Source organism: Apodemus sylvaticus, chromosome 9 (assembly GCF_947179515.1).
Source record: "Apodemus sylvaticus chromosome 9, mApoSyl1.1, whole genome shotgun sequence".
In the NCBI taxonomy this organism is placed as follows: domain Eukaryota; kingdom Metazoa; phylum Chordata; class Mammalia; order Rodentia; family Muridae; genus Apodemus; species Apodemus sylvaticus.
The window spans coordinates 106,539,003-106,566,352 of NC_067480.1; the positions used below are offsets into that span (position 1 = coordinate 106,539,003).

At 46.7% G+C, this 27,350-nt stretch overlaps 1 protein-coding gene across 3 annotated transcripts in view; it reads right to left on the reverse strand.

The window, feature by feature from the left end:
* Positions 1-21,195, reverse strand: part of Tmem131 (transmembrane protein 131) — a 141,647-nt gene extending 120,452 nt beyond the window's left edge. For all 3 annotated transcript variants that reach the window (XM_052192990.1, XM_052192989.1, XM_052192991.1), the window contains exon 1: positions 20,919-21,195. In XM_052192990.1, coding sequence (XP_052048950.1) covers positions 20,919-21,093 — 175 coding nt within the window. In that variant the 5' untranslated portion in view covers positions 21,094-21,195. The remainder of the gene's footprint in view (positions 1-20,918) is intronic.
* Between the last annotated feature and the right edge of the window lie 6,155 nt (positions 21,196-27,350).

Here is a 27,350-nt window from a genome sequence, read left to right on the forward strand (position 1 = left end):
CAGCAATAATAAACCAGAAAGGAGTCCCATATCCAACTCAGACAGAATCTTCCTAGAGTGGTAATAGCAACATCTGAGGAAAGACAATGTACTTTAATCTATCCTACATGTCTTCTTGGGCGTGGGGGGAAGTGGAGCAAGCGATGGCTCAGCTGTTGAAAACTGGCTGCTCTTCCAGAGGACCTAGGTTCAATTCCCAGAAACCACACGGTGGCTCACAACTTCCTGTTACTTCAGTTCCAGGGGATGATACCTTTACAGACCACTTGCAGGCAAAACACTAATGCACACGGAATGTAGGTAGGTGGATGGCTCCCCTGATTTTTTGGAATTTCTCTTGCTTTTTAAATAGAAGTTTGTGTCCTGATCTTGAAAGCACGTTGGGAAGACAAAGAATACCACAAAGAAAATGCAAGCTCCTAGAGGCTGGGATCCCTTCACTGCTGGGGTGCTGATGACCAAGCCAATGTCTAGCACACTGGTCCTCCATGAATGTTTGCTCAACTGAATACATGGAATATCTTCAGACCAAGAAACTGGTCTAGTCCAGCTGAAAATAACTGCAATGTGACTTGCCTTGTATTACATAAGCACCTCCCACTGAAACACTATGAATATGTAACAACAACAAGAGCTAGCCCTGATCTAGTACTTCCTGCTGCGTGCCAAGCCTATTCGTGATCATCCAGTACTCACGCACACCTCAGAAGGTGAGTACTCCAGGGTGCCCACCCAAGCACATGAGGTAGGAGTGGCATGAGGGCTACAACACTTGATTAAGGCCTGAGGAAAGCCCACCTCCCAAGTATGCTTTGTCTCTACAAGAGATAGGAGCCTGTCTCCTACACAAGGATAAGCTGGTCATTTATCAGGAAGACATATGCTTGCTCTGACCAAGCTTTTCTTAGACTGCTCACAGATCTGCCCACTACTTAAATCACAACAAGGCATACTTATAGTTGGAAATGGTGGGACAGCCAGGCAGTGGTGGCACACACCTTTAATCCCAGCACTCTGGGAGGCAGAGGCAGGAGGATTTCTGAGTTTGAGGCCAGCCTGGTCTACAGAGTGAGTTCCAGGACAGTCATGGCTATATAGAGAAACCCTGTCTTGAAAAAAACCAAATCCAAAAAAACCAAAAAAAAAAAAAAGAAAAAAAAAGGAAATGGTGGGATGCAGCTGCAATCCCAGTATTAGGGAAACTGAGGCAGGATACTGGTGAGTCCCAGATCACTCTGACTTATACAGTAAGAGCCAGAGTCTAAGGGCAATGAACACCAGCACACTTAGGAGACGAGGCAAGACCACTGAGTCAGATGACGTTGCAGAGCTCAGTCTGGGCCTCAGTAACACTGAGTTAGCTTGATTCTCCAGAAATCCCTCACCAAGACTGTTCTCCCTATTAGAAGCCGATCAATATATAGGTTATACACATATTGGAAGCTAAAGACTATATGTCTTCCTTACATTCTACCTAAGACCAACAGCATATTCAAAAGGCACTGACGTATGAACAATGTTCACTGATGAGGTAAGTGGATCACTGCACATTGTGGGCGCTAAACCTATTCGTATGCAGCTCTCTGAGAAGGTTCCATTTATTTCAATTCCAGACCAGGCCAAAAAGAGGGATCATAAAAATAAAGGTATGGAGGCGGCTGTGCAGTTGAGAGTGATTGCTGCTCTTGCACAAGCTCACAACTGCCTCTAAGTCCTATTCCAGGGATCCGGTGCTCTCTGGCCTCTGTGGACCCTGACACATGCACACACACATATACATGTGCACGTGCGCACAAACACACATTTTTAAAAATACTAAGATTAAATGGAAGGTATTTAAATAAGTACTTAGATTACTTATAGTAAAAATATATATCCGCTAAATAAAATATTGTATTTGGAAACCTTTTCAAGAGGGTTGCCAGTAGGGAGGGAAGAAGGTAAAGGTGGGTAGCAGAGGAATCTTTAAACTAAAGTTACTCCCATTTAGTCTGAGGGAAAGCAGACTGGAGATCTTGATTGGTCACAGTCAGTCAGTCCCGGAGCTCAAGCTGCTGTCTCTAATTCTAATGCCTCTCTCATGTCCTGAGGCAATGCCTTCTACCATTCTCACACACACACACACACACACACACACACACCAGTGGCTATCTTTTCTTGTTTGTTCAGGTTTTGTCCTTTTTAGCTAGGAGGCAGAAAGTAAAAAAAGAAATCCAAGAGTGTGCAGACAAAGTGCATTATAACAATCGAGTGTCTGACTGCCTAAGCCCCGGAATGGGCCACATCCGGAGCAGGGGCAGCTTAAAAGTCATCTGTTTACTTGGGGATCCCAAAAGCTTTTATAAAAGCTGAACTTACAAGAAAAATTATCCTTATAGGAGACACATAGACCGACTCACACTGAGTGTGTGTGCAGATGTCCTCCTGAGGTGTGCCTTCCCCAGCATCCCCAATGTACTTAGACAGTCCTGCCCCCCAAGTCCAGGCCCATCTCAGCAACCACTACCAGTAAGCTACGTGCCTGACTAGAGCCTGTTCAGCCATCATATGGAAGACTGTAGCCAGGTCTAGCTCAGGGCTTGCTACTACTGAATAAAGCTTAAAGAATAAACTTCCCAGTCTATCCTGGCTGGAGCCTGAATAAAGGGAGGTGTGAAGGGGGTGGAGACAAGTAGGCTGGAATAGAGTGGTCTAGTGAGCATGCATGAGGCCCTTCATTCCGTCCCAGCACCAAATAAACAGCGTAGAGTGCTACACACCTGTAGTCTCAGCACTTAGGAGTTAGAGGCAAAGAGGGCAGCGGTACAGTCATCTCTGACTACACAGACCACACTGAGCTACCTGAGACCATGTTTTTAAAAAACAACAACAACAACAAAAACAACAAAAACAAGACAAAAAGTGAGATATAACTACTAGATAGGGGCTCACAAAATCTGTATTTAATCAAATAGAATATATTTAAAAGGCCCAATGGGATAAATACCTGGTAAAGACACTTGCTGCCAAGCCTAACTACTGAGTTCTAGCCCCAGAACTCACACGGTGGAAAGAACTGAGTCCCATGAGTTGTCCTATGACCCTCATCCCCGAGTACCATATACACATAAAGTAAATGTAAAAGACTTAATCAAAAATTCAGGTGGCATTTTGATATCAAGTCTATTTAGTATATTAAGACTTTAAGATACCAGCAAAACATTCTGAGGTGAACATGAGAGGACATGAGCCAGTCCCTAAGTACAGTCCCACTTTTGGTTAAGCAGAACTACCAAGCCCTTGCCATGGGCCATGTGTACCACAGATAAAATAGCAGGCCCCCTATCTCCCTGCAATGGGGCCTCTGAGAGTTAAGTTCCGCCCTGAGAGGAGCTGCTTCGATACAAACAGAAATCTTCACAAACCGTCAAGCAGTGCTGGCTTACAGGAAGTGCAGGAGGCAAGGGGCCTCCTGTCCTCACAGCCTCCACCTGTCCCACATGCAGACAGACACTGGCTACTGTTATCAAGGACTACAAGCCATCCCCAGCTCCCCACTCAAGCCAGCTGTCCAAGGACCCCCCATTACAATAAAGAGCATATGGCAACATTTATGTTAATTAGCTGATAAATTCGCTCACTAAGGAACAATTTGTAACTCCTGGGTATATCTAAGTTAAGTCTTTATCTCCAACTCCACAGGCATGAAGTCACCCAGAACTTGGACTGTCTTGGAGCCAGCCCTTGAAGGAGTGGCAGTGTGTACCTAGATAAACAAACACTGCAGCTCCACCGCCAGGCCCTACCAGGAGCTGGGCCAAGCTGCTCCCCAGCCACCTCCTTCCTTGTAGACTTCTGCTCGCCTGTCACCTCCCCCTTCTCTTAGGCAGACACTTATGCCTATCTTATGTTTTCAAAACCATTTCCTTTACATCCTCACTGCTGAGCCTTTCAAGCCTTCTCAGCTGCTTCAATGCTTATCTCTGGGCTGACATGCCTCTAGATAGGCTGAGTGCAGTCCAGCAGTGAGTCAGAATCTATCTCCACACCCACCCGGTGAAGACGGTTCGTCCTTCTCTACAGTCAGTCAGTCTGCTCACAGGAAACAACCTAATATGTGTATCTTCAAAGTACTTCAGGACCAGAAGCAGGAAGCGAATGCTCCTGGTTCACACTCTCTTCAGTGTAGCTAGCGCCCACCTCGTGTTTTTCCTTCATCCATTCCAGAGCTACCTGATATTACCATAAAACGCAAATTAGTCACTGCTCTAACTTCTGCTCAGCACCTTTGGGCATACACTCTTTCTCTCTCTCTCTCTCTCTCTCTCTCTCTCTCTCTCTCTCTCTCTCTCTCTCTCTCTCTCTCTCTCTCATGACAGGATTTCTCTGTGTAGCCCTGGCTGTCCTGGAACAGGCTGGAACACTCCTCTGGGGTGGAGCTCTGCAGAGATGGGGCCTCTGCCTCCAGGCCAGTCACCTCTGCAACCCAAGATCCTGGCGTGTCCACCTCTCCTCCTGCGGACTGAGAACGACTATGAGTGCAGCTATGGCCAAAACTAAAATGTTGCCAGGAAAATGCTGCTGTAAGCTAGAAGTGCAAAGCAAGAGCGTCGTCCTCCGGGGCACACACTAGGAAACTTGCTTCTCTACTGGAACACTATGCAAGGGAATGAACGAAAAGTTGGCATACACTATTCAAATAAAACAACACCTTAAAGCAATGTCTGCTGACTCACTGGGGTCCATCCTTAGCTCCACTCTGCCTGTGACTGTTCAATAAGAATAAAGGTGCCGATGAATTATACAATAACTTTATGTAGCTTTACTGAGTAACGGGTAAAAAGATGTAAGCAGAGATGCAAGCCAAAGTTAAGAGTATAGTGAAGACAGAACAAAGGGCAGGATGTCTCTCTGTAAAAAGCCACCAGAAACTAACATTCCTCGACCTATACAAAGTGCCCAAGGAAGGCAGGAAGCATAGGCATGCTCATGTCACTGAGAGAGAGCCCACGCTTGCAGACTCCACTCAGGGAACTGCATGGCTAGTAAATGACAAACTAATGTGCAAGAGCCACTGTCTGAGAAGCTTTGGCTCACCTATCCAGCAGACAAGGAATTAAGCAGTAGCCAGCCAGGTAAAATGAAAGGACAGGTGCCCAGCTGACTGCGTCCCAGGGCTAGGTCAGCAGAGAGGAGGACAACTCAGATGGAGTTCTGCCACAAAGACAAAGCACCCTCAAGCATTTGACCAGCTTCCAACAGCCTGCCCTTCTGGGTCTACAGCTCCCTTTCACCCTGGACGTGCAGGACAGGGGAGGGCGCACTTCCAAACCAGCCCCACCCCGTTCACCGACTGCAAGCCTCTCTTATGGGAGAGACAAGAGCACAGAGATGACTGACATTGCTGACTCCCGGTGCACAGTGATGTCAGCCTTAGAGTTTTATCAGCTGTGATTTTAACATATGAAGACAGAAGTCAAATATTGCGCCCAGAGATAGCTGCAGCAGCACGTATGCGGAGTGACACGTGACAGGGGCAGGGAAGCTAATTGTTCAGAACTGCCAGTGAATCATCCCATCCACAGAGAGCACAGAGCCTTCGCAGAGGAGCCTGTGTGCCCTCTGATCCCAACCTCTGCGGAGAGTCTGTAACCGCTCGCTCGCTGCCATGGCACACTGCTGAAGGCCTGCTGAGGAAACGAGCACAGGCACGCATGTCAGCACCTGCTCTGTTTGATAAACAAGCAACAGCAACAAAGAAGTCAGTGTGATAAACGGAAGCAACCTTTGTATGATTTCTAAGAGGAAAAAGCCAACTAACATATTTCCTGAAATTGTGTGTGTGGTAGTCTGTCTTTCTTTTTTTTTTTCCTTCCTTCCTTCCTTCCTTCCTTCCTTCCTTCCTTCCTTCCTTCCTTCCTTCCTTCCTTCCTTCCTTCCTTTTCTTTCTTGGATTTTTCAAGACAGGGTTTCTCTGTGTAGCCCTGTCTGTCCTGGAACTCACTCTGTAGACCAGGCTGGCCTTGAACTCAGAAATCCGCCTGCCTCTGCCTCCCAAGTGCTGGATTAAAGGCGTGCGCCACCACTGCCTGGCAGGTAATATTTTTTTATAAGCTTGAAAAATTTGTAGAAATTAACAAACACAAAAGCCTGAAGAAAATCTCAACACAAAAATGAGAGTTACACCTCTCATTTTTAAGGGTGGTGTTAAGGGTTAAGGGTGGTGGTGCATGCCTTTGATCCCAGCACTTGGGAGGCTGCAGCAGGCGAATCTCTGAGTTCGAGGCCAGCCTGGTCTACAGAGTTCCAGGACAGTGAAAGCTGCGCAGAGAAGCCTTAAAGTCTATTTACAGAGGAAAAGCCATACAAAAATCAACATACTAAAAGCAGGCTTACAATTTTACTGCTTCTAATATGGTTTCATGCATGCAGATTATGAAAATTCTATGTAAAGTCATCCTTCTTTATTATATAGAGGAAATGTCTGAGGCAGAGGACAGTGGCACTACAAGCAGTGTACCTGTAGAGAACACGATGATGTCCACTCGGCTCCCTGGCAGGGCTCCGTCATGTCATCATCAGTACCCTGTGAAAATGGTAGGTCATGTGAGGGGCGGCAGCCATGGGTGCAGTGGAAATCAGGGTTCTACTCAGATGTTTTTAAGATGGGGAGGTTGGGGGCTGGAGAGATGGCTCAGTAGTTAGGAGCACTGACCGCTCTTCCGAAGGTCCTGAGTTCAATTCCCAGCAACTACATGGTGGCTCACAACCATCTGTAACGAGCTCTGACGCCCTCTTCTGTAGTGCCTGACAGCTACAGTGTACTTTCATATACTAAATAAATAAATTTGAAAAAACAAACAAACTGGGGCGATTGCTCCGACCTGTCTGGGTGTCTGGGCCATGGACACTGGAAGCAAGAAGCAGCATGAAGGAGGCAGGAGGCGAGCGGGCTCGGCGGGGCACTGCTGGCCACAGTGTGCAGGAGAAGCTTGTAGAGCCCAGAGAATTCTCCAAGTCAAAGCTGGGACAAAGCCGAGACTGCACAGACAGCAGGCAGTGAGGATTCCTAAGAAAAAAATACCAGGGAAGGCAGCTGCGGCCCAGGAGCCTCAAGGACGGGGAGAGAGAGAGCTCAGGGGTTAAGAGCACTGGCTGCTTGCAGAAGACCACAGTTTGATTCTACACCCACATGGTGGCTCATAACAACCTCTAACTCCAGCACAAAGGGAATTGTCACTTCTGGCTTCTAAGGGCACCCATGTGTATACAGAAACACACACACTTAAAAATAATAAAAATAAATGTAAAAAAGTAACAAATTAGCCACGCCTGTAATTCCAGCACTCTAGGAGGCAGAGGCAGGAGGATTTCTCAGTTCGAGGCCAGCCTGGTCTACAGAGTGAGTTTCAGGATAGCCAGGGCTATACAGAGAAACCCTGTCTCGAAAAAAACCAAATCCCCCCAAAAAAAAACAAAACAAATTTTCTTTAAGGGGTTCTCCAGTGCGCACTCGGCAAACTGCTGACCACACATATACCTGAGGTAACTAAGGCTGGGGAAGGAATTGATCAAAAGGACCAGTGTCACCTTGTCTGGCATTCATGTGAGTCAGAAACACCACCTATTCCAATCCATGAAACTGAAAAACAAAAACTAAACCTTATGACTCACAGAAAACTGGAGGGTATACCAAGAAGTCATGCCCCAGTTCTGGAGAACAATCCAAACCTGAGCCGCCCAGCTGCAGACCTCAAGGGACTAGGGATGCACTCTGAAGGGACAGAGCCTGCTTATCCAAGGCCAGCATCACCAGAAACAAGCAAGCACAGATGAACAAGAACAAGCAAGACCTCAATCTAAGGAGTGTAGACATTTCCAAGTCACTTTCCTGCATCTTCTGCCATAACTCAAAACAGTTACAAGGAATAAAGATACCAGCATCGTGTTGCAAGATTGCACTGTGAACCCCAAGAGTGTGTTATTTACTAAAACAAACAAACAAACAAACAAACATCTCTTTCCAGTTGTGGTGTGGCTCAGCCTTAGCACACACCTTTAATCCCAGACAATGAAGGTAAAGTCAGTTTGTAGAAGGAAGCAGCCATGTTTGAAAGTGATGTCTAGTTGAGTGGCAGACAGAGTGACGAATCAGAGAAAGATTTGACAGGAGAGGCTATGCCCGACTCTCATGAGGAGGATAGGGAAGCTACTTAAGAGGGCAGTGCAGGGAGAGAGGAGAGGAGGCAGTTTTCCTGGGACAGGGGTGCAGAGACAGGGTGCAGAGAGAACGAGCTAGACACAGGTGGAGACAGACCAAGTCAGAGGGGAGAAGGAGCAGCAGATTAGAACAGGTTGCCACAGTTAGTATGAGGCCAAGCAGAGCCACTCAGGAGAAACCGAAAGACAGAGAAGCCAGATTGAATCAGTCAGTTTGGAGAGGAGTTTGAGCCAGAACAGCTGAGTTGAACCAACCAGCTAGAGTTCAGAAAGAACTAGAAAAGGTGAGCTTATCTAGACCTAGATAAGCTTGTATGGAGACTAGAAGCTTCCAGGACCAGGGCTAGGTTAGCAGATGGAGGCAGTAAGCCCCGGAGACGACAATTACATCAGGAGAATAAAATATACCCTAATAGCACCTACCAATGTAGGCCTCCCCGCTCTCGGCACTCAACCCAAGGCTACTTAGCACACAGGAAAACATACAAGAGCAATGAGCCATAGCTCATTGAGAGCTGACTGAGGGGTGCAACACAGTATGACAAACATACATGTGTTCTGTGAGTTCAGGAAGATGGCAGCCGCTGGCTGTGGCTCTAGAGAGAGGAAGACAGCAAGTCCTACCACAGCTTGGGCAGTGCAAGGCCAGCTGGGAACTCACTGAAACACCACCTCAAGGCAGAAAGGTAAAAGAGCACATCACAAGCAAGACCCTGGACTCCGCCTTCTGTACCAAAAAAAAACCTAATTTTTTAAGGAGAAAAATGAGGCTGGGATTGTAGCTCTGTGGTGTAGTGCTCACCTAGCGTGCCCAAGGTCCTGGGCTGAGCCCTAGCATGCAAAAGGAAGTAGAGAAAAGAGAAATAAAATACAGGAAGCGAAGCGGAAACAGCATTTCTACAGATGAATGCTGAGGTGAGATGAACAGTGTACCTCCTAACAGCAAACTTCCTAAACAAATGTTGGTCAAACAATGCCAACAATACATTTAAAGGATGACATTGATCACCAAGCAAGAACTACAAGCTTGGTAATTCATATTAACCACCCCTCACTGAAAAAAAAATCATCTCCAAACGCACAACAAAAGTTAAAAGATGTCATCAAGCCAAACTTCCTCAGTCTAAAAGGGGGTGACAGATAACTAAAGAGAAAAGAACAGAAACAAGAGGCCAGGCAGGATGAAGAGGGGCTCATGTTTAAAAGGAGTTATGAAGGCGGGGCAGCGGTGGTGCACACATTTAGTCCCAGCACTGGGGAGGCAGAGGCAGACTGTTCTAGGAGTTCCAGGACAGCCAGGGTACACATAGAAACCCCGTCTTGAAAAACAAAAAGCCACAAAAACTGTGTGTGTGTGTGTGTGTGTGTGTGTGTGTGTGAGAGAGAGAGAGAGAGAGAGAGAGAGAGAGAGAGAGAGAGAGAAGCCAAGGGGTGTAAGGCCGTACACACAGACTAAGCCACTGAAGTCACACAGCCTACTAACACCTTGCTCCGAGATCTAAGACTGCTGCCCTCTAGAACCAGGAGAGAATGATTTGTGTTGTTTTAAGCCACTATAGCTGTTCCGATAACCTGGTAAAGCTTCTATTGGAAGCTGATAATGGGTTCAAAGGTATTTATTTAGAGCTGATCACATGGACACCCTCTGTCAGATTGCCAATCATCTTATATGAACCATCTAGACTTTGGTCCATTACTCTACCCAACTGTAACCCACTAATGGATCCCTGAGGCCCTCACGCAGGAGTTTTAACAGCCCGTCCCAATACCTGGCTTGTGCTCACCACGCCCTTGCAGCTCCATCCATCCTCCAGCACCCACCCAGCATTTCTACATTCATTTTCTCTGTAACATTTATCAACGTTCCCAGTGCCATAAAAAGTTCTGTTTATACTTTTAAGTGTTATCAGGTTAAATAAGAGAGAACTGATCTTAAGTTGTGTTTCCACTGTGAGCAAGTATCTTTCACTGAGTATTATGTCCTTCAAGAATGCTTTTCCTGGTTCTTAAGAGTTTGTTCTTTGGGCATTTGTTGTTGCTGCTAATACTGAAGACAGCTCCCTGCAGTGTCTGAACTATTTTAAAACACTGTTGTAAAAGTTGCAGTTTTTAAAGATCCACACTATACAGAGAAGCCATCCAGCAGGTGAAAGTGTGTGATGCAGCTGCTCACACCTGCAGCCCAGCCTGGGGGCCCCAGCTGCTTACACCTGCAGCCCAGCCTGGGGGCCCCAGCTGCTCACACCAGCAGCCCAGCCTGGGGGCCCACCTCTAGGGACATTCACTCAGCCTCAAAACAAAACACCCAAACCGAAAGAAAAAGATGGATAGGTTTTCTAGAGGAAACAGTCTTGGGGAGGAAGCCAGCTGGGAGGACACGGCTTGCTGCCCTTCACACAGTCAAACCACTAGCAAAACACCTGGACAATTTCACCAGATAAAATGTAACCTCTACTCCTGATAATACTTAAGACCAAAGTATTTCAGAACACTGTATCAAGGACATCTCATTTTAATCAAATGCTTCAATCATAAGTGGAAGTGAGACATCTAAGGTGTCTGTCTCTACCTTAGTGATTGGAATAAAGCAAGGCGACTTTTAAACTACTTACATAACGCTGTTCTCAAACTCTAGCCAAGGTAGTAACTCATACAAAAATCAAATCAATATTAGGTAGGGAAACTGCTATGGTATTTAATCACTTTGTCCCTAGAAAAACGCCAATTTCATATAGCACAAGTTAACACACACACATTTTGATGATGTTTTTACTTGTACAATTAATATACATTTTTGTTTAATTTTTTTAAAAAAGAAAGAAAAACAACAACCACCACCCTCTGCCAGGCAGTGGTGACGCACGCCTTTGATCCCAGCATTAGGGAGGCAGAGGCAGGCAGATCTCTAAATTCAAGGCCATCCTGGTCTACAGAGGAAGTTCTGGGACAGCCAGAGTATACAGAGACCCTGTCTGGGAGGTGGAGATGTGGGAGATGCAACTCCCAAAGTCAAGCTGTAAGCTGTAAGCATGGGAAGAGCTCACATATCGATCACACCACCTCTCCTTATGGAAAGCTAGAATCTTGAGTAAATTGTCCCCCCAGCAGTACTTGGGTCTGACGCCACAGGTACACTCCAGCCAAGGCTAAACAAATATGAAGCAGAGAGGGAGGCTGTCATCGAGTGAGGACTGAATGTGCTGAGGTCTGCAGTGCAAACAGCGCCACCCTGGGGAGCAAGAAAGGCCTCAGGGAACCTGAACGGCTCCTGAGCAGGAGCAACGGGAAGCAAGGTCAACCGCCACACAGCCCTAAAGCGCTGAAAGCCAAGGGCGTAAAGAGGGCATCAGGTCAGATGCGCTTTCTCTACATTCTGGGTCACCTTGAATGGCCACTGTTTTGTCACTTCTCCTACAGCTAGCTTAGATCCAGGGGTGCTGCAACGGTCCGGGTCCCAGAGGCAGCGTCCTGGTACTACCAGGAGTGGAAAAAACTACAGGAGCTGAGACCTGTGCTCTTGGTGTGTCCAGGACACGTGCTCAACAACTCTGCTCTGCCACAGCCTCCCAACATGCTTTGCCACAAACCTAAGAGCAGAATCTAAAGGGTCACAGACCAAAATCTCCATAGTATGAGCCAAAATAAACTTTTCCTATCTATAATATCATTATCTCGAGCATTTGTTAAACAAAAATCGACACCTACCAGTGCAGAACTCGACACATGCACACATGTCTGCACACACACACACACACACACACACACACACACACACACGAGGCCAATTGTCCTACTATGTCACCTCTGGCTGGCTTCCAATGTGAACTTCCTACCTCAGGCTTCTTAGTGCTAGGACTACAGGCATGCACCACCATGTCTGGGTGTGGTGAACCCCTTTAAATGGCTAGGACTAGTGACAACACGCCCTAACCTCAAGTAGCGCACAATACTCTGTAACTATAAATTCATCCCGATGCAGTCAGGAAAGAACTGACAATATTCAGAAATGTGCTATTTATAAGACTCTATAGGATTCCAATCAAACTGGATCGAATCCTAGCCTGTATCTTCTTTCTTACCTCTCCCTCTTTGGCACGATTCTCAGTAACCTTCTCAGAGGCCCAGACAACAGCTCAGGCAAGGCTCCTGAGCAGGAACCAAAGCCGCTAAACAAAAAGTAACTCCCTGCATCTAGAGCACGCCACTGCTGCCTGCTGGCAGTGCTAACGACTACTCAAAGTAGCTCCCTGGATCTAGAACATAACCATGACCACTATTCCACCCCAGAAAGACTCTCTCTGCATGCAGAGCATGCCCTGGCCTGCTGGGTGCTGACCATGGCTTCACTTGCTAAGCAGAGAGCAGCCCTTCAGAGGAGCCGGGAGCCACAGCAGCATCTGACAAGAGGCTGAGCTCTACCTGGCTGCTGCCCCACTCCACCAACTGTGGACGACAAACTGCATCTCTAAGCGCGCTAGAAATGCAGGTGAGATGAGCAAAGCACCTCTGTGGAAAATAGTGTAGCTACTACAAAAAAAAAGTGCATCCATTAAAAAGTTAAAAATAAGACTAGCATATGATGCAGAAACCTGTTTCACACTTAGAGAAGTGAAAGGAGGCTCTTGAAGATGTCTGCACACCTATCCTTGTGGCATGATTCATAAACCCAAAAGGCAGAGGCAGTCCAAGAGTCCACCGATGAACGGACAGATGAAACAGGAGGTAATTCCGTATTAAGGCATGTTACTCTGCCTTTGAAAGTTAAGAAATCACAGACAGCTTGGTGTCTGGAAAGAGGGGCACAAGGGCCTGAATGTGACTGCTAACCCTGAGTAAACACGAGGGGCACAAGGGCCTGAATGTGACTGCTAACCCTGAGTAAACACCTCGGCAGTGTATGCTTGCAATCCCTGGTCCAAAGAGTGGGGAGGGCCTCATCTAATCAGCAAGACCCAGGACCTGAGAAGCCCTGTCTCAAAGCACAAGGAGGGGAAGGGGCATACAAGTGCACACACCACCACTCAGGAGCCAAAAGCAGGCAGAACTCTGTGAGTCTGAGACCAGCCTCCTCTACATAATGAGTTCCAGGACAGCCAGAGCTACATAGTGAGACCCTATCTCAAACAAACAAGCAAAAAACAAGGTGGGGGACTAAGGATAACACCTGAAGTTGTCATTTAACTTCTATATGCACACACACACACACACACACACACACACACACACATGTGCCCACATACACCTGCATAAAACATACATAAAACCAGGCTGGTGGGTAATAGTGAGGGTAGGAAAGGCAAATACTGTGTATTCTCTACCATACACTGGGTATTCTCTACCATACACTGGGTATTCTCTACCATACACTGGGTATTCTCTACCATACACTGGGTATTCTCTACCATTCACTGGGTATTCTCTACCATACACTGGGTATTCTCTACCATTCACTGGGTATTCTCTACCATTCACTGGGTATTCTCTACCATATACTGGGTATTCTCTACCATATCCTGGGAATTTTCTACCATATACTGGGTATTCTCTTCCATATTGGCATCAACATACACGGTACTGAAATTCCTCCATGTGACATAAAAGCAGAGGGGAAGGAGGGAGAGGGAGGGCTGTGCAGGAGTAAATAGTAATAAGGTACCATGGCATCTGTGTATGAAAATGTTATAATGAAACCCATTATTTTGTATACTAAAAATTGAATAATAAAGAAACCAGGCTGAACATGGCTGAAGACAAATATAACCCTGCACTCAGGAAGCCAGGGCAAGAAGATTGTTGAGTTCAAATCTAACCTGGACTATAAAGATCCTATCTCTTAAAAAAAAAAAAAAAAAAAAAAGAGCCACACCCGATGGCACATGCTTAGAATCCTACCTACTCCAGTTTGGGATGCTAAGACAGTAAGGCTCCAAGTTCAAGGCTTAGCTAAACTGCCTAGCACTCAAGACCCACCCAGGCAACCTAGGGAGACCCTGACAAAGTCCAAATAAAAGTTAAAAAGAGCCAGGGGTGCAGCTGAGTGACAGGGCACTTACCTAGCATCACCATGGCCCCTGGGTTCAGTCCCTAGTTACTGAGGAAAGAAAGAAGAAACTGCCTGCCTGCCTGCCTGCCTGGAGGCCCAGCACTGTAGAGCCTCAAAAGGAGGCCCCAAGTCTGAGGCCAGCCTGGCCCACACAGGGAGAAGATGCAAATTCCAACACATGCTCCAACATAAGCTTCACAGACATTATGCCAAATAAAATAAAACAAGTCAAAAAGACAGTGCTGTGGGAGTCCACTTATATGTTAGGCAACTCTCATCAAATTCAGACACCGTGGCCAGGATGGGGGAGTAGTGGTGAGAAATGGAAGTTGTTTATAGGCAAAGGGTTAGATGCTTGATGAAAGGGTTCTGGGGACCTATTGCAGTACATGTGAATAAACTTAATGTAACTGAACTGCATAGCTAAAACGATTAATATGGTAAATTTTGTGGGATTTCATAACAAAAAAGATATACAAACAATGCAAGTTTTTTGTTGTTGTTGTTGTTTTGTTTTTTGGATTTGTTTTTTTCAAGACAGGGTTTCTCTGTGTAGCCCTGGCTGTCCCTGGAACTCACTCTGTAGACCAGGCTGGCCTCGAAACTCAGAAATCTGCCTGCCTCTGCCCCCAGAGTGCTAGGATTACAGGCGTGCGCCACCACCGCAAGTTTTACACTCTGATCCTGAGAGATCATGTCAAGGGTCCTGTTATACCTTAGAATTTTTCAGACCTTTTCCCCACGTTTTGTATCAAACTGAATGAAGCAAAGTGATGCTTCTCGAATGTCTTTGTAAGAAAAACCAAAGCATCAGAACCAAGCTTCTTCTGAAACCCTGGCCTTCAAAATGAAGTCTACAAGAGACTTGGTTTTCCATCAAAGCAAAATCTCCCTGGGCATGCTGGTGCCTGCCTGCCATCAGGAGGCTGAAGCAGAGTGAGGGGCTGGAGGCCAGCCTGGGCACCGCAGTTAGGAGGACTCTGCCTCAAATCAACAACGAACATCACAGCAAATTCTACTCCCGGCCCTGATTGTCTTTAGTATGTTTTAATCTAAGACCAACTTCCAAGAATAATGCCCAGGTCTAGACCAGCCTGGCATACCAAAAGAGCCAAGGAGGATTTGCAGAACGCAACACTGCTTAACTCGAGCAACAAAAACAGGCTTCTAACTCACGAAATACAACAGCCAGTAGCTACCAATAGCAAATATTCAATACCCTGGACTAATAGGTTACTTTCTTTTTAAGAACTCTGATGATCCAGAATGGGCTGTGAGCATTTCAATGTTCACCAAGTTGACAGAATAGGACTACTGAAATTCAAGGAAGCAGCTGGTTGCGGGGGCACACAGCTTTCATCCCAGCCCTTTGGAGGCAGAAGCAAGCGATCTACTCCAATTCAAGGCCGGTCAACCCAGCTAGTTCCAGGGAGAGAGCTAGTCTTAGAAAAACACAGTAACAAAACCAACTACCTGGTGCACGGACATGCTTGCTCTTTCTCCAGTGAGAACTTAGCTCGACACCACACGCATGAACACTCACCAGGAACTACATGGCCTGGTTCAGGAAGCAACGGTCTGCATGGAGCCCCAGCCTCCCTCACTACCTACCAGCTGTTACTGATACAATGCCAGTCTCACTATTTTGAGGATCTGAAAATCTTAAAAGTCCTGAAGTCAAGGCAGCGATGGTTTAATTATTTATTTTTTACTTTAATTACATGTTTGCTGTACATCTGTGTGGGGTGCTGTGCATGAATGCGGGGGAGCATCAGAGCTCCCGGGAGAGAAGTTGCAGGCAGCTGGGAGCCTTGTGGGAGTTGGAAACCTAATGTGGGTCCACAAGAGCATACTCGTTCTTATTACTGAGCTATCTCTCTGGCCCCAGGAGTGAAGGTTTAGATAAGTATAGCAACTCATTCTAGTCATAATCAGAAGTAACATGTGGGAAAGGATAAATGGTGTTACCCAATATCCTACTGTCACACTTCCTAAGGACAACTACACCTGAGGATTTTTACCTATTTTTGACTCTAAACTCCAAGTCATCAGTTTAAAAAAAAAAAAAAAAAAAAAAGGAAGGTGAGATCATTTCAAGGAAATCTTCATACAAAACCATGTTCGTGCCACAAATGCCTCACAGAAAGTCTAGTCCAGGTGAAGGAGGCTGTGGAATCACATTAATGACTGCTGAAATTGATTAATTGCTTAATTGATTGCATAAAATGAATGAATAGACTCCATCCACATGCTGGAAGAGAACAGGACTGGACAAACAGCAGAAGTCGGGAGGCAGGAGGCTGCAGACTGGGCACCCCGAGCTGACCAGAGGAGGGGCCACAGACATTGGCCCCGCCAAGTAAAGGGTCAAGACTGAGTTCAGTGTGGCTGAGGGATAACGCAGCACTAATAACAACTGGGAAATGAGAGATAGTGTAAGCTAATCCTGCCCAGACACACAGATGCAGACAGACACCATCCACTGGCACATGCAGAGCAGTGACAGCTGGCTAGGACACAGTGACAACCAAGAAGTTCAAAGTCTACTCCTCACATAAGGCCCAAGATGCTCTCAACAGACAAAATGGAGAATACAGACCCCTTGATTTTGCAAACCAAAAAGAGATCTCAAGCCACAAGGGAGAGCATTTCTAAGATACTGAGAACCCAGTAAAGACATTTACTGCACCACCAAGAGGAACATGTTTTATCAAGAGGCTGGGCAACAAATTAGATGATTTTACAACTGCTTCCAAAGCTCATTTCTTCAGAGGTACCTATCAGGACTCACTGTAAGAATTTACAGAGAGAGAAATATTGGAAAGAGGAGGAAAATATTTATCAGAAAACAAAGGGCATACTTCCCCACTCTGGGACTCCAATGCTTCTGACTACTACTAAACAGCTTTTAGAAAAAGCAAAACAAGCTCGTTCATAGAGTGTTCATTCTGTACAGGCTCTTTTTAAAATGCAGCCGTCCTACCCAGAGGGCAAAACACCCCACTCTCCTTAACATGTAACTTTACGTTAGAAAGTGCATATCTCTCTAATTCAGTCTATGAGCCCAAGACAGACAAATCACTAACAGGCTTTTATCTCCCTTCTTCTGGCCTCAAGTCCTAAGCACTTGGTTCTTATGCTTTGCATAGAGAATACCATTTTCTGTATATGGCACAAATACAGCTGAAAATAAAATTTATGCACGAAACCATCACTCGTGGGCAGAGAATAAATAAATGAATGAATGAATGAATGAATAAATAAATAAATAAATAAATAAATGTCTTAATAACACTATAGACTTGGCCTTGCCTTTAACCACCAGTTAATGGAAACACTCAGGCCTTCAGACTCATACTGTTACTGAACCAGTCCAAAAATCAGCCCCAAGCTTTATTTACTAGGTATGTAAACGGTAAGTTTAGAGTAAGTCAAAAGGCACCACGCCTCCAAAATCAACTTCACAATGAAATGAATAAGATACTTTAAAAAACGTATCAGCTGGGCATGTGTGTACGTGAAAGAGTATTTCTGTTCTTGCAGAGGACCAGGTTCCGGTCTAAAGGCCAGTATCAGGTATCTCCCAACATCTGTAACCCCAGCTCCAAGGGGTCTGACCCCTTCCTTCCTCTGTAGAGCGAGGGGCATTCATACAGCATACATGGCAGGCAAGACATTCAAACACATAAAATAAAACTTAAAAAAAAAAAAGAAGGCTTGCTTACCATAATGACTGAGCTATAGCTCAAGACTCCATCAAGTCACATAACATGTATATATCTTCACTGGGCATATTTTTATAATTTATTTTATTACAGAGAAACAAACAGACTTTCTGTTTTTAGTACGTCTATGTTACTCTCAAGAAAACTCTTAGGTCGGGTGGTGGTGGCGCACGCCTGTAATCCCAGCACTCTGGGAGGCAGAGGCAGGCGGATTTCTGAGTTCAAGGCCAGTCTGGTCTACAGAGTGAGCTCCAGGACAGCCAGAGCTACATAGAGAAACCATGTCTCGAAAAAAAAACCAAAAAAAAAAAAAAAAAAAAGAAAGAAAGAAAGAAAACTCTTGACACCAACCAGGTTATCTGTAGTAATTATAGAGACTTTAGGTCTGGCAACTATCTCAAAGTTTTTACAAACATCCAAGCGCACTCAAAGGACCCTTACCTCAGGACCATAGATAACAGCCTTCACGGACTGACCTGTTAAGATGTGTGCTCAGATACTAGTCCTAAGAGAAGACTGTAAAGACAAGGAATGGCTCAAGTTGTCACGGGCTTCCAGCACTCAGAACTGCATCTGGCCACCCAGCTCTGCCCGCAGCTTTCCTCTAGGGGACAGTGACTTCTACTTTGCCTTGATTTTCTAGGAAAGTCTACTGTAGTGCAGGAAAAACATACAAACATACAAAATACTCAGAGAGCTGAACTACCACTAAATGTGCTGGTGGATTCCTTCTTGGAAAAGTCACACTATAATACTTGACATAGAATATCCCCAGGGAGTAAAGAGATAAACAAAACTTAGCTATCATTATAAGTCTAACCAAACTTCCTAAAAACAAAAACTCAGCAGCACTGGGGCAAATGTTATATTAGTGCCACATCAGAGGTCAAAGACATTGTGTCACAATCCTGGGTGAAAATCAATTCCATTTCCCCGACTTATACAAAATAAAAACATGACTGGTATTTGATCTAGAAGCATGTTTTGAAAATAGAACATTTACTGAGAGATTTTTTTGGAGCATTTGATTAAAACCAGACCTGTTTATGATAGACCAAGGCATGTAATCTATATTAATATAAGTACTCCTAATATCTTAAATAACCATTTGGTCCATACAAATTGTTCCCCCAGATACAGCATAGCCACAGAGGATGTCTGGTCCGGCCAGACCCGGAGGCTGGTTCAATCACTTCCTTTCATACTTCCCACCTTGGCAGCTATTCCACAGGCTCAGCCCTTGCATATATTTATGAAGAGTAGAGAAGTGCATGGGCATTTGTAAATTATGCAAATGGAATACGCAAATATATTTAGACTAATGTCCTCAAACAATAAATTTATTTACTTAACTGTACTCCCAAAATTAGTGTATAAAATGACAATTAAAAAATAATAGTCTTTAGAAGGATAATGAAAACTTAGATTCAATCGCTGCTTCAGTTCCCAGTCCATGAGACTCAAAAGCGCCTAGCTGGGCACCTACTGTGCGCCTGCCTGCACCACACCAGGCAATCAGCAGCAAAGCAGAGCGTGTGCCCTCTAGGTCACAGTGAAGCAGACATGCCCATTCAGTTATCAAACCATAAAGGGTTTACTCACACACGTGCAAACGTTGGCTACCATGGTCACCCATAAGGACACTAAACTAACAGGAGATCATAAATAATAACTATGACAATCTCAAGTCTGACAATCTTAAAGTGGCATTTTTTATGCTTAAAATAATCTTGCCTCTGCCAAATCCCTGCTTGTGTGTTAACCAGGCTGACATATTTATAGAGTTAAATGAAGAAATGTAATGTTTATAAGGAAAATAAAGAGTAAACTGGCACATAATTGCCCTTAAAGGCTAATCTGGTTTACCTTTGCAGCTGCCAGACAGTAACAATGACTTTATAACCATACAGGAAAACAACTTCGAAATTATAAGGCAAGAAATTATTTCCTTGTAGAATTTCTCTGGTGTATAATGAAAAATAATTTAATTAGTTTTCTTAGTCGAAAAAACAAAAGCAGCATTCACTGTGAAATAATTCATGAAGGCTCTGTGACCGCTCACACTCCTCTGTGGGTTCATGTTCAGAAACAGGTAGTCCAGACCCCCTCCACACCACCCTAAACCAGTTTTGATCTTCAAGATTACAAAGTAATTTCTGACCTTGTCAAAGTACCAGTTTTACAGCCTTACAATATTAGGGGAGTTTTTAAAACAGGAGGCTTCAATTGTGAATTACAGGTGAAAGGTTGTGCAAGCTGGGAACTTGACATTTGTTTCTCAGGGCTCACACATCAAAGAGAAAGGCACGAATTACGTGAGAATATTAAAGCAGAAATGGAAACCGGCTTCCAGTAGCTTACTAGAGGCAAATGAGGTTCTATTTAGAGCTAATAGCAAGCAAACAATCCTCCATACCGCAAAGGGATACTGAAGAAGAACACTAAAGAAACACTAAAGAGATGTCCCAGCAAATATAAATTTTATAAGCCGTGTATTTCCACCAGTCTCGGGTTTTGTGTGTGTGTGTGTTTTTTAACCACCGCATTCTAAAGTGAGCTCCGTCCGCATGCCCAAATTAAAACCCGACAAAGGGGAAACAAGAAAAGCGTCCCGCGATCGACCTAGCAGGAGCCACCAAGAAGCCTAAAAGCGGGGTGCCTCCTCACATAGCGGGCCAAGTGGCAGGAACCCACGAGAGCTCGGGAAGTTCTGAAATAGGCACTGACAGCAGACGAGGGACAGACCGGGGGACGGTGAGGGGAAGGGATCGCGGAGCAGCAACAGAGCCGCGGCGCGCGGTCGACCCGGCAGCTCGCCGAACCGCGAGTCGCCGGCTCGGGACGGGGCTCGACCCGGCAACTTCGCGCCGGCGCCAGCCGCGGGCCTCCCTCTCCCGCCCGCAGCCCGCCGCCCGCCGCCTGCCGCCCACCGCCCGCCGCCGGCAACCCACCTTCTTTCTCGGCCCGCGCCGCAGCCACCACGAGGGTCATCACCAGGTGCAGCGCTCCCAGGAGGCCGGCGGCCGCGCTCCGAGGACCCCCGCCGCGGCCGGCCGCGGGCTCCAGCCCGGCCCCGGGGGACGTGGAGGCGGCGGCGGCTGCTCCTCCTCCCGCCCGCTTCCCCATCCTGGCCGGCCGGGGACCGCCGAGCTCGAGGTCCGGCGCGACCCTGCTCCGCGAGGCGACCGCAGCGGCGCGGGAGCCGTGGTCCGGGCTGTGGCCGCGGTGCCGGAGGAGAGAGCGGTTGTGGGCCCAGGGCTCGGGCTCCCGGCGTGGGTCCGGGTCGGTGCGTGCGTGGGAGCGAGAGTGTCAGTCACAGCCTCGGCATCGGCATCGCCTACGAAGAGCCGGAACGGAGAGGCCGCGGGTCAGGCACGGCGGGCAGCCATACTGGAAACGGGCAAGGGCCGCGGGCCCCGGCGCTGGCCTCTGAGGGGCGGGGCGGAGCGCAGGGACCCGCCCCCTCCGTGCCAGTACCTGGGCGGCCCGCCGGTTCGCGTGTTCGCCGCGGTCCCCGTGAGCTCCCACTCCTCGCCCTGCCCTCAGAATCCCACTGGCTTCACCGACCGGACCGGCCGGGGCGGCCAACCGCACCCTGTCACCGCTGCCCGGCCGGGGAGGAGGAGGGAGAGGGACCCGGGCCAGCCAGGATTTAAGATGGCAACCGGAGCTTCAAGGAGGCAGTGACGGTAGTCACGTGGTAGACAAGGTGGCCACGCTGCGCAGTCGCTTTGGTGCGTAGGCGGGCCCGGCCGCGCCTCCGACGCCGGGACAAACCCTGGGCTAGTGGTACTGCAATGTCGGAGCCTTCCAGAGGTCTGAATACGCATCCGGAGCCCAGCACTGACAGTCCGTGCCAGTGACTCCTCGGGTCGCACCTCTGCCCCTCGGTGGCATTGACATGGGGAGTGTTTAGGGTCGGATTCAATTTCTGGCAGTGCTTCCTTGAGAACGGGGATCCTCTCTGTTTATGTTTGTGTTTTCCAAAGTGTACCCAAGAGGGGCTTAATAGAATCCTCGTACCTCTGGTCCACAGGAAGCACTTTTGTGTTGCTTCTTTCCTTGCTTGTATTTGGATATTTACAGCGTGTGCAAAAAGCATCAGTTGGGGCGGGGTGGGAGAACATGGCGATGTGTGCCGCCTCCCTAGAAGCCGGACTGGATATTCTCTGTCTTGGAATGATGAATATGTTTCAGTGCACATACTCCTTTCAAAGGCCCAAATCAAACGTGATGTTTCTTAGTCTCCTGTAAGAAGCACCTCCTGTCTCCCAGGTTAAAGTTTGTGTGTCTCTGTCTTTGTGTGTCTGTGTCTGTGTGCTCTCTACACGTCTTTTGTTTTTTGGGGGGTTTTGTTTCTTTGTTTTGCTTTGTTTTGTTTTGTTTTTTGAGACAGGGTTTCTCTGTGTAGCCCTGGCTATCCTGGAACTCACTCTATATCTCTACAAGTCTTAATCTAGGCCCTTTTGGGAAGGAAAGAATCTTGTCACAGTTTGCTAGCCTGGTCACTTCCCCCCCCCAAAGCCTAGCCCCAGAGCCTTTTTCTGCTTTTCTCAGCTTTTTGTTGAGTTACTCGATCTATTTAAAAGGCCACATTTGCCTATTGTGTGTCTTAGAACAAGCTAGAAGAGAAAATGAGATTTCATAAAGTCTTTTTTTAAATGTACTCAACGTTCTCCCTTCTGCTGTTATCTTGTTTGTGAAGCAAGCATGTAAATTAGTAATATATTTTGAAGTCCACCTCACCCCTAATGGCTTTTGGGTTGCCCCCTGCCTCCCCCCTCCCATCCTCCCCCCACCAAGGCAGTCTCCTTTTGTAGCCCTGGTTGACCTAGAACTCACTGTGTAGCCCAGGCTAGAGTGGAGCTCACTGTGTTCCTTAAAAGTCCATAGAATACTGGGATTAGAGGCATGTGCCACCCATCCCTGACTGCTGGTGATTTTTAAAGAACATTAAATTTTGAATACTAGCACTAAATTTGAGTTACTTGTTTTCAGTGGTGGGGATCCAACTTAATTTTTCTTCTTAATGTAATGAAATATCAATAATTATTTCTAAACTGGCTTTTGAAATGTACCTAAGGCAAGAGATCTATATAGAAGGTTTCTAACACTGGAAGAACCTAAGCCCAAGGATATGTAAGTGCTCACTGGGTCATAGTTTAGCTCCCTGGGTGCTGGCAATGGCTCTTCCTTCACTGCCAATGTCTAGGCAAGCAAGTCCTTCCAATCTTGAAAAGTTCAGTTCTCTAAAGCAGGCATCACCCACATTCCACATTAGCCCTAGGCTCAGAAGCCCCTCGGGAAGCAGTTTGCACATGCGTGTCACTGGCACTTGAACATATACTGAAGTGTTCAACAGAGGTCAGCTTCCCATGAATCTACTGCCTCTGTAGTGGGCCCTTTTTCTTAACACAAGTTCTTTCCAAGACCCTACACCTAACTGTGTATTGTGGAGCCATGTTCTTATTTTTAAATAGCTCCTTGGAATACTTGAACAGGCTTTTACCTGACTCTTTAGAGTCAGCATTTGGGCAGGGACGGCCCTAAGAGGCAAGGTAGTCTTCGGCAGGCCTGTCCTCAGTGACTAATTAAAGAGACAATTAAGGGAAAAGCAGGCCATAGTGGGAAGAGGAGGATTAAAATTCCCCAACCCCATGCTAGCAGTGTAGCACAGGCTTACGTTTAAACAGAGGGCAAGAGGTATTCATACCTAAGCAGTCTTGATCAAGGCTTGGCCCTGCCCATTTCTGTCTGCAGCCTCCTTGCAATGTGATCTGAGTAGCTGTCTGAATTGTGGCAAATCTCTTCCTGGGAGACAGGTTCCTCCTGAGGCTGGCACCAGGGCCTCAGCCTTTCACTTCCCTCATCGGGAGATCCCTGGGGAAATTCCAGTTCCTTGGGGGGCACCATCATTTGAATAGTCTGATTGCCAAAGGGAATGGTTCAAGAGCCTTTTAGATTATCTTTGCCAAGATGGTTCTATCAGGACTCCCAATGGTCACCTGTGCCCGACGGCCATTGGGAACGTCATACCTAGAGGGTATGACAAAGCCAGGAGGAATGGACTGCAGTAACCTTTGGATACCATTAGCTGGTAAAAGTCAGGGAACACCCTCGAGCCACTGGTTCTCATCCCTGGGATCTGCCACAGCCGGGAACTTGTTGCCAATACAAATATCCTGCTACACCCCAGGTCTGTGACATTCTAAACAGGATAAGCTGAGTCATCAGTCATCAACTCTGGGTGATTTTTGATACATGCTCCAAACGGAAAATTCACCATTCATTAGCACTGGCCACTGGAGGACTCCGAATCTTTTGTTGTTCATTTTTGCTCTCTACCCACATTGGGGACTCGCCACTGGAGGCAGCTAGCCGAGGAATTCCAGTTCAGGTCTGTTCACCTCCGAGCCCTCCACTCCATTAGCACTGTTGATGCTAACAGGATACTACTCAGTTTTTTCTGGCTTCTGTTTACTGATCTGTAAAATGGGTATTATGAACTGCCTAATAAGTTAAAAAATTAAGCAGAGTATGTTGTAAGAAAAAAATGTTTGGAAGAGGTAGAAGGAAGGTCAGAAAAGTGGGTAGACTTGACCAATGCTTGTCTGAACATGTTACAAGGAATCACACTGTCTCCAGCCTGGACAGGTTAATAGTTAAGAGTTTTTCCTTTTCTTTTTAAAAATTGCATTTATTTATTCTCTCTCTCTTTGTGTGTGTGTGTGTGTGTGTGTGTGTGTGTGTGTGCACCTCCCCCCCACCCCCCCCACCCCGCATGCGTGCATGTGAAGATGAGAGAACATCTTGGGAAAGCTGCTTCTCTCCTACCACCGTGGGTCCTGGGACTTGAACTCAGCTCATCAGTTTTGGCAGCAAGTACCTTTACTTGCTGAGCTATCTCATCAGCCCCAAGAGTAACATTTTTCAATTTTTTAAAAATTTTGCCTATTGCCGGGCGGTGGTGGCACATGCCTGTAATCCCAGCACTCTGGGAGGCAGAGGCAGGTGGATTTCTGAGTTCGAGGCCAGCCTGGTCTACAGAGTGAGTTCCAGGACAGCCAGGGCTATACAGAGAAACCCTGTCTCGAAAAAACCAAATCAAAAAAAAAAATTGCCCATTAATTTTGGGGGGGTTGTGTTACTGTGGTGCACATGTAGAGGTCAGAACATACGTTTTGGTTTAGCTCTCCCCTACCCTGCTTGTCAGGGACAGAAATAAGTTCATCCAGATAAGCAGCAGGGTGCCTTTACCTGCTGAGCTCTCTCGGGCCCAAATGATAGGTTGTTTGTATTTTAAATAAGAATAAAATGTATATGTAAAATGTATAATGTCTGGCTCAAGGAAGAGTTACAAAAATAATTATTAATGAGTATCTAATTTCCAAAACACTATATTAAACAGTGAGTCTTTAAAAAAAAAATCACTAACCAATTTACATCCCAAAATGACAACACAGAATATTTGAGGAGACAATAGGAGAATCCCCACTTCAGGTCAAAGCCCTCATGATGGTTCCCATAGTGCCACACATTGGGCTCACCATGGTCTTCAATGGCTGTTCCTCCTGCATCCTCTAGGCAAGGGATAGCTCAGTGTCTCTGGCTGCACCAAGGCCTTCTCCCTGAAGCACTCCACCTCCTCACCAACACACCATGAATTATCCCCCCCCCCCCCGTGTGTGTGTGTGTGTGTGTGTGTGTGTGTGTGTGTATACACTCAAATATATAAGAATACACACACACACACACACACACACACACACACACACACACACACACGGAGACAGGAGCAGGAAGGAAGACACCGTTGGGATCCCCAGAGTCCTGTGTCTCTGACTCCCCACGTGATGCCCACATGCACATGGTCCCCTGCCACTCCACACTACCCACACCTGCAGGTGCAGCTCTACACACCGGCCTGACTTCTGCCTCTTCTGTTTCCACTCATGAGTCTCACAGTCATCTTAAACTGGGGTGACCTCTAATCTTCCCCTCCCCAAGCCTACTCCACCCACAGGAATTCTTATCTCCAGGGTGACTCCAGCCCTCAAGTCGTTCAGCGCAAACAAACAAACAAGCAAACAAAACCCTAGGCTTTGCTCTCCCATGGGCTCTGCCATCTCCCAGGATTTCAGCTAGAGCAGGATAGATCTCCACTTCAAACTGGAAATGGGAAAACTTCCACTTGTAGCCTCAGCCTGTGAGACACCTCCTTGGAATGTGCTGCTGCAATACCTGGTTCTGACCAACTGGAGCTGATCAAGGAGGGAACCAGAACTCTGAGTGACCCCACTATGGGTCCTTATTTGACCCAACTACAGACTCCTTCCTGTCCTGCAAACAAGGATCTGTCAGTGTTATTTAGTCCTACCCAGAATGCAGCTGTTTTGATCCTCAATTAGCATAATCATCAGGGACCACCCTTCCTCCACTTTCCCCCTCTTTCTAGCACTAAAGGAAACCTTGTCTTTTCCAAACTCACAAACTGCTTCTCCAGCAAATAAGTGCCTTTGATTTTTATGCATCCGTGTAGTTTGGGTGGCCTGTGTTTTATACTTGACGCTCCCGCAGAGATCCCATCGTGGGGTCAAAGCCAAAGATGGCTCCCAAAGCACCACCCAATCTGTCTCACCATGGTCTTTGACAGCAGTCCCATCACGGCACACCTCCAGACTTTGTGAATGGTGTCTCTGGCCACTGCCATGCTGGTCACCGCAGGGCCTACTTTCTAGGCAATCCCTCTACCTGAAGCACCTCCTCCTCCTCACCAGCATGCCGCCGACTATTCCCCTGTCTTCAGTTGTCTTATTCATGGGTTCTGTTGTATGAAGAAAGCCCACAGCCATGGAGTGGCTGAGAAGCCAACACAGCATATTGTCTCTAATCTTGAGTCTACAGAGCGAGCTGCTCAGACGAAGCCCTAGACTTTGTAATCTGATTGGTTTCTCGAAGTAACAACATACAAGACACCTGTATAGGATCCTCCTATAGAGGATAGGGCAAAATTGTAGAAAGAGCCCCTCAATTCCCCCACCCCCACCGTGGGTTTCCATTGCTGTTACTCTTTTAAACAAGAGAAAAGCCAAATTCATAAATCTTAAGCTTTGAGCCTGCTCAATTGTGTAAACTACCCTACAACGCCCTTGATAGGGCAAGTCCTCTGCAGAGGAGCCCGCGCTGCAGTCCACATTAATCGCAATTTCTCCTATCTGAAGAATGATATTTATTGTTTTTGTTGTTCTTATTTGAGACAGAGTCTTGCTTAGAAGCCCAGGCTAGCCTCAAACTCATGGCAATCCTGTCCAAATGCTGGGATTCTAGGCAGAAGCTATGGTGCTGGACTCCTATCTGAATATCTTTTTATTTATATATTCCTC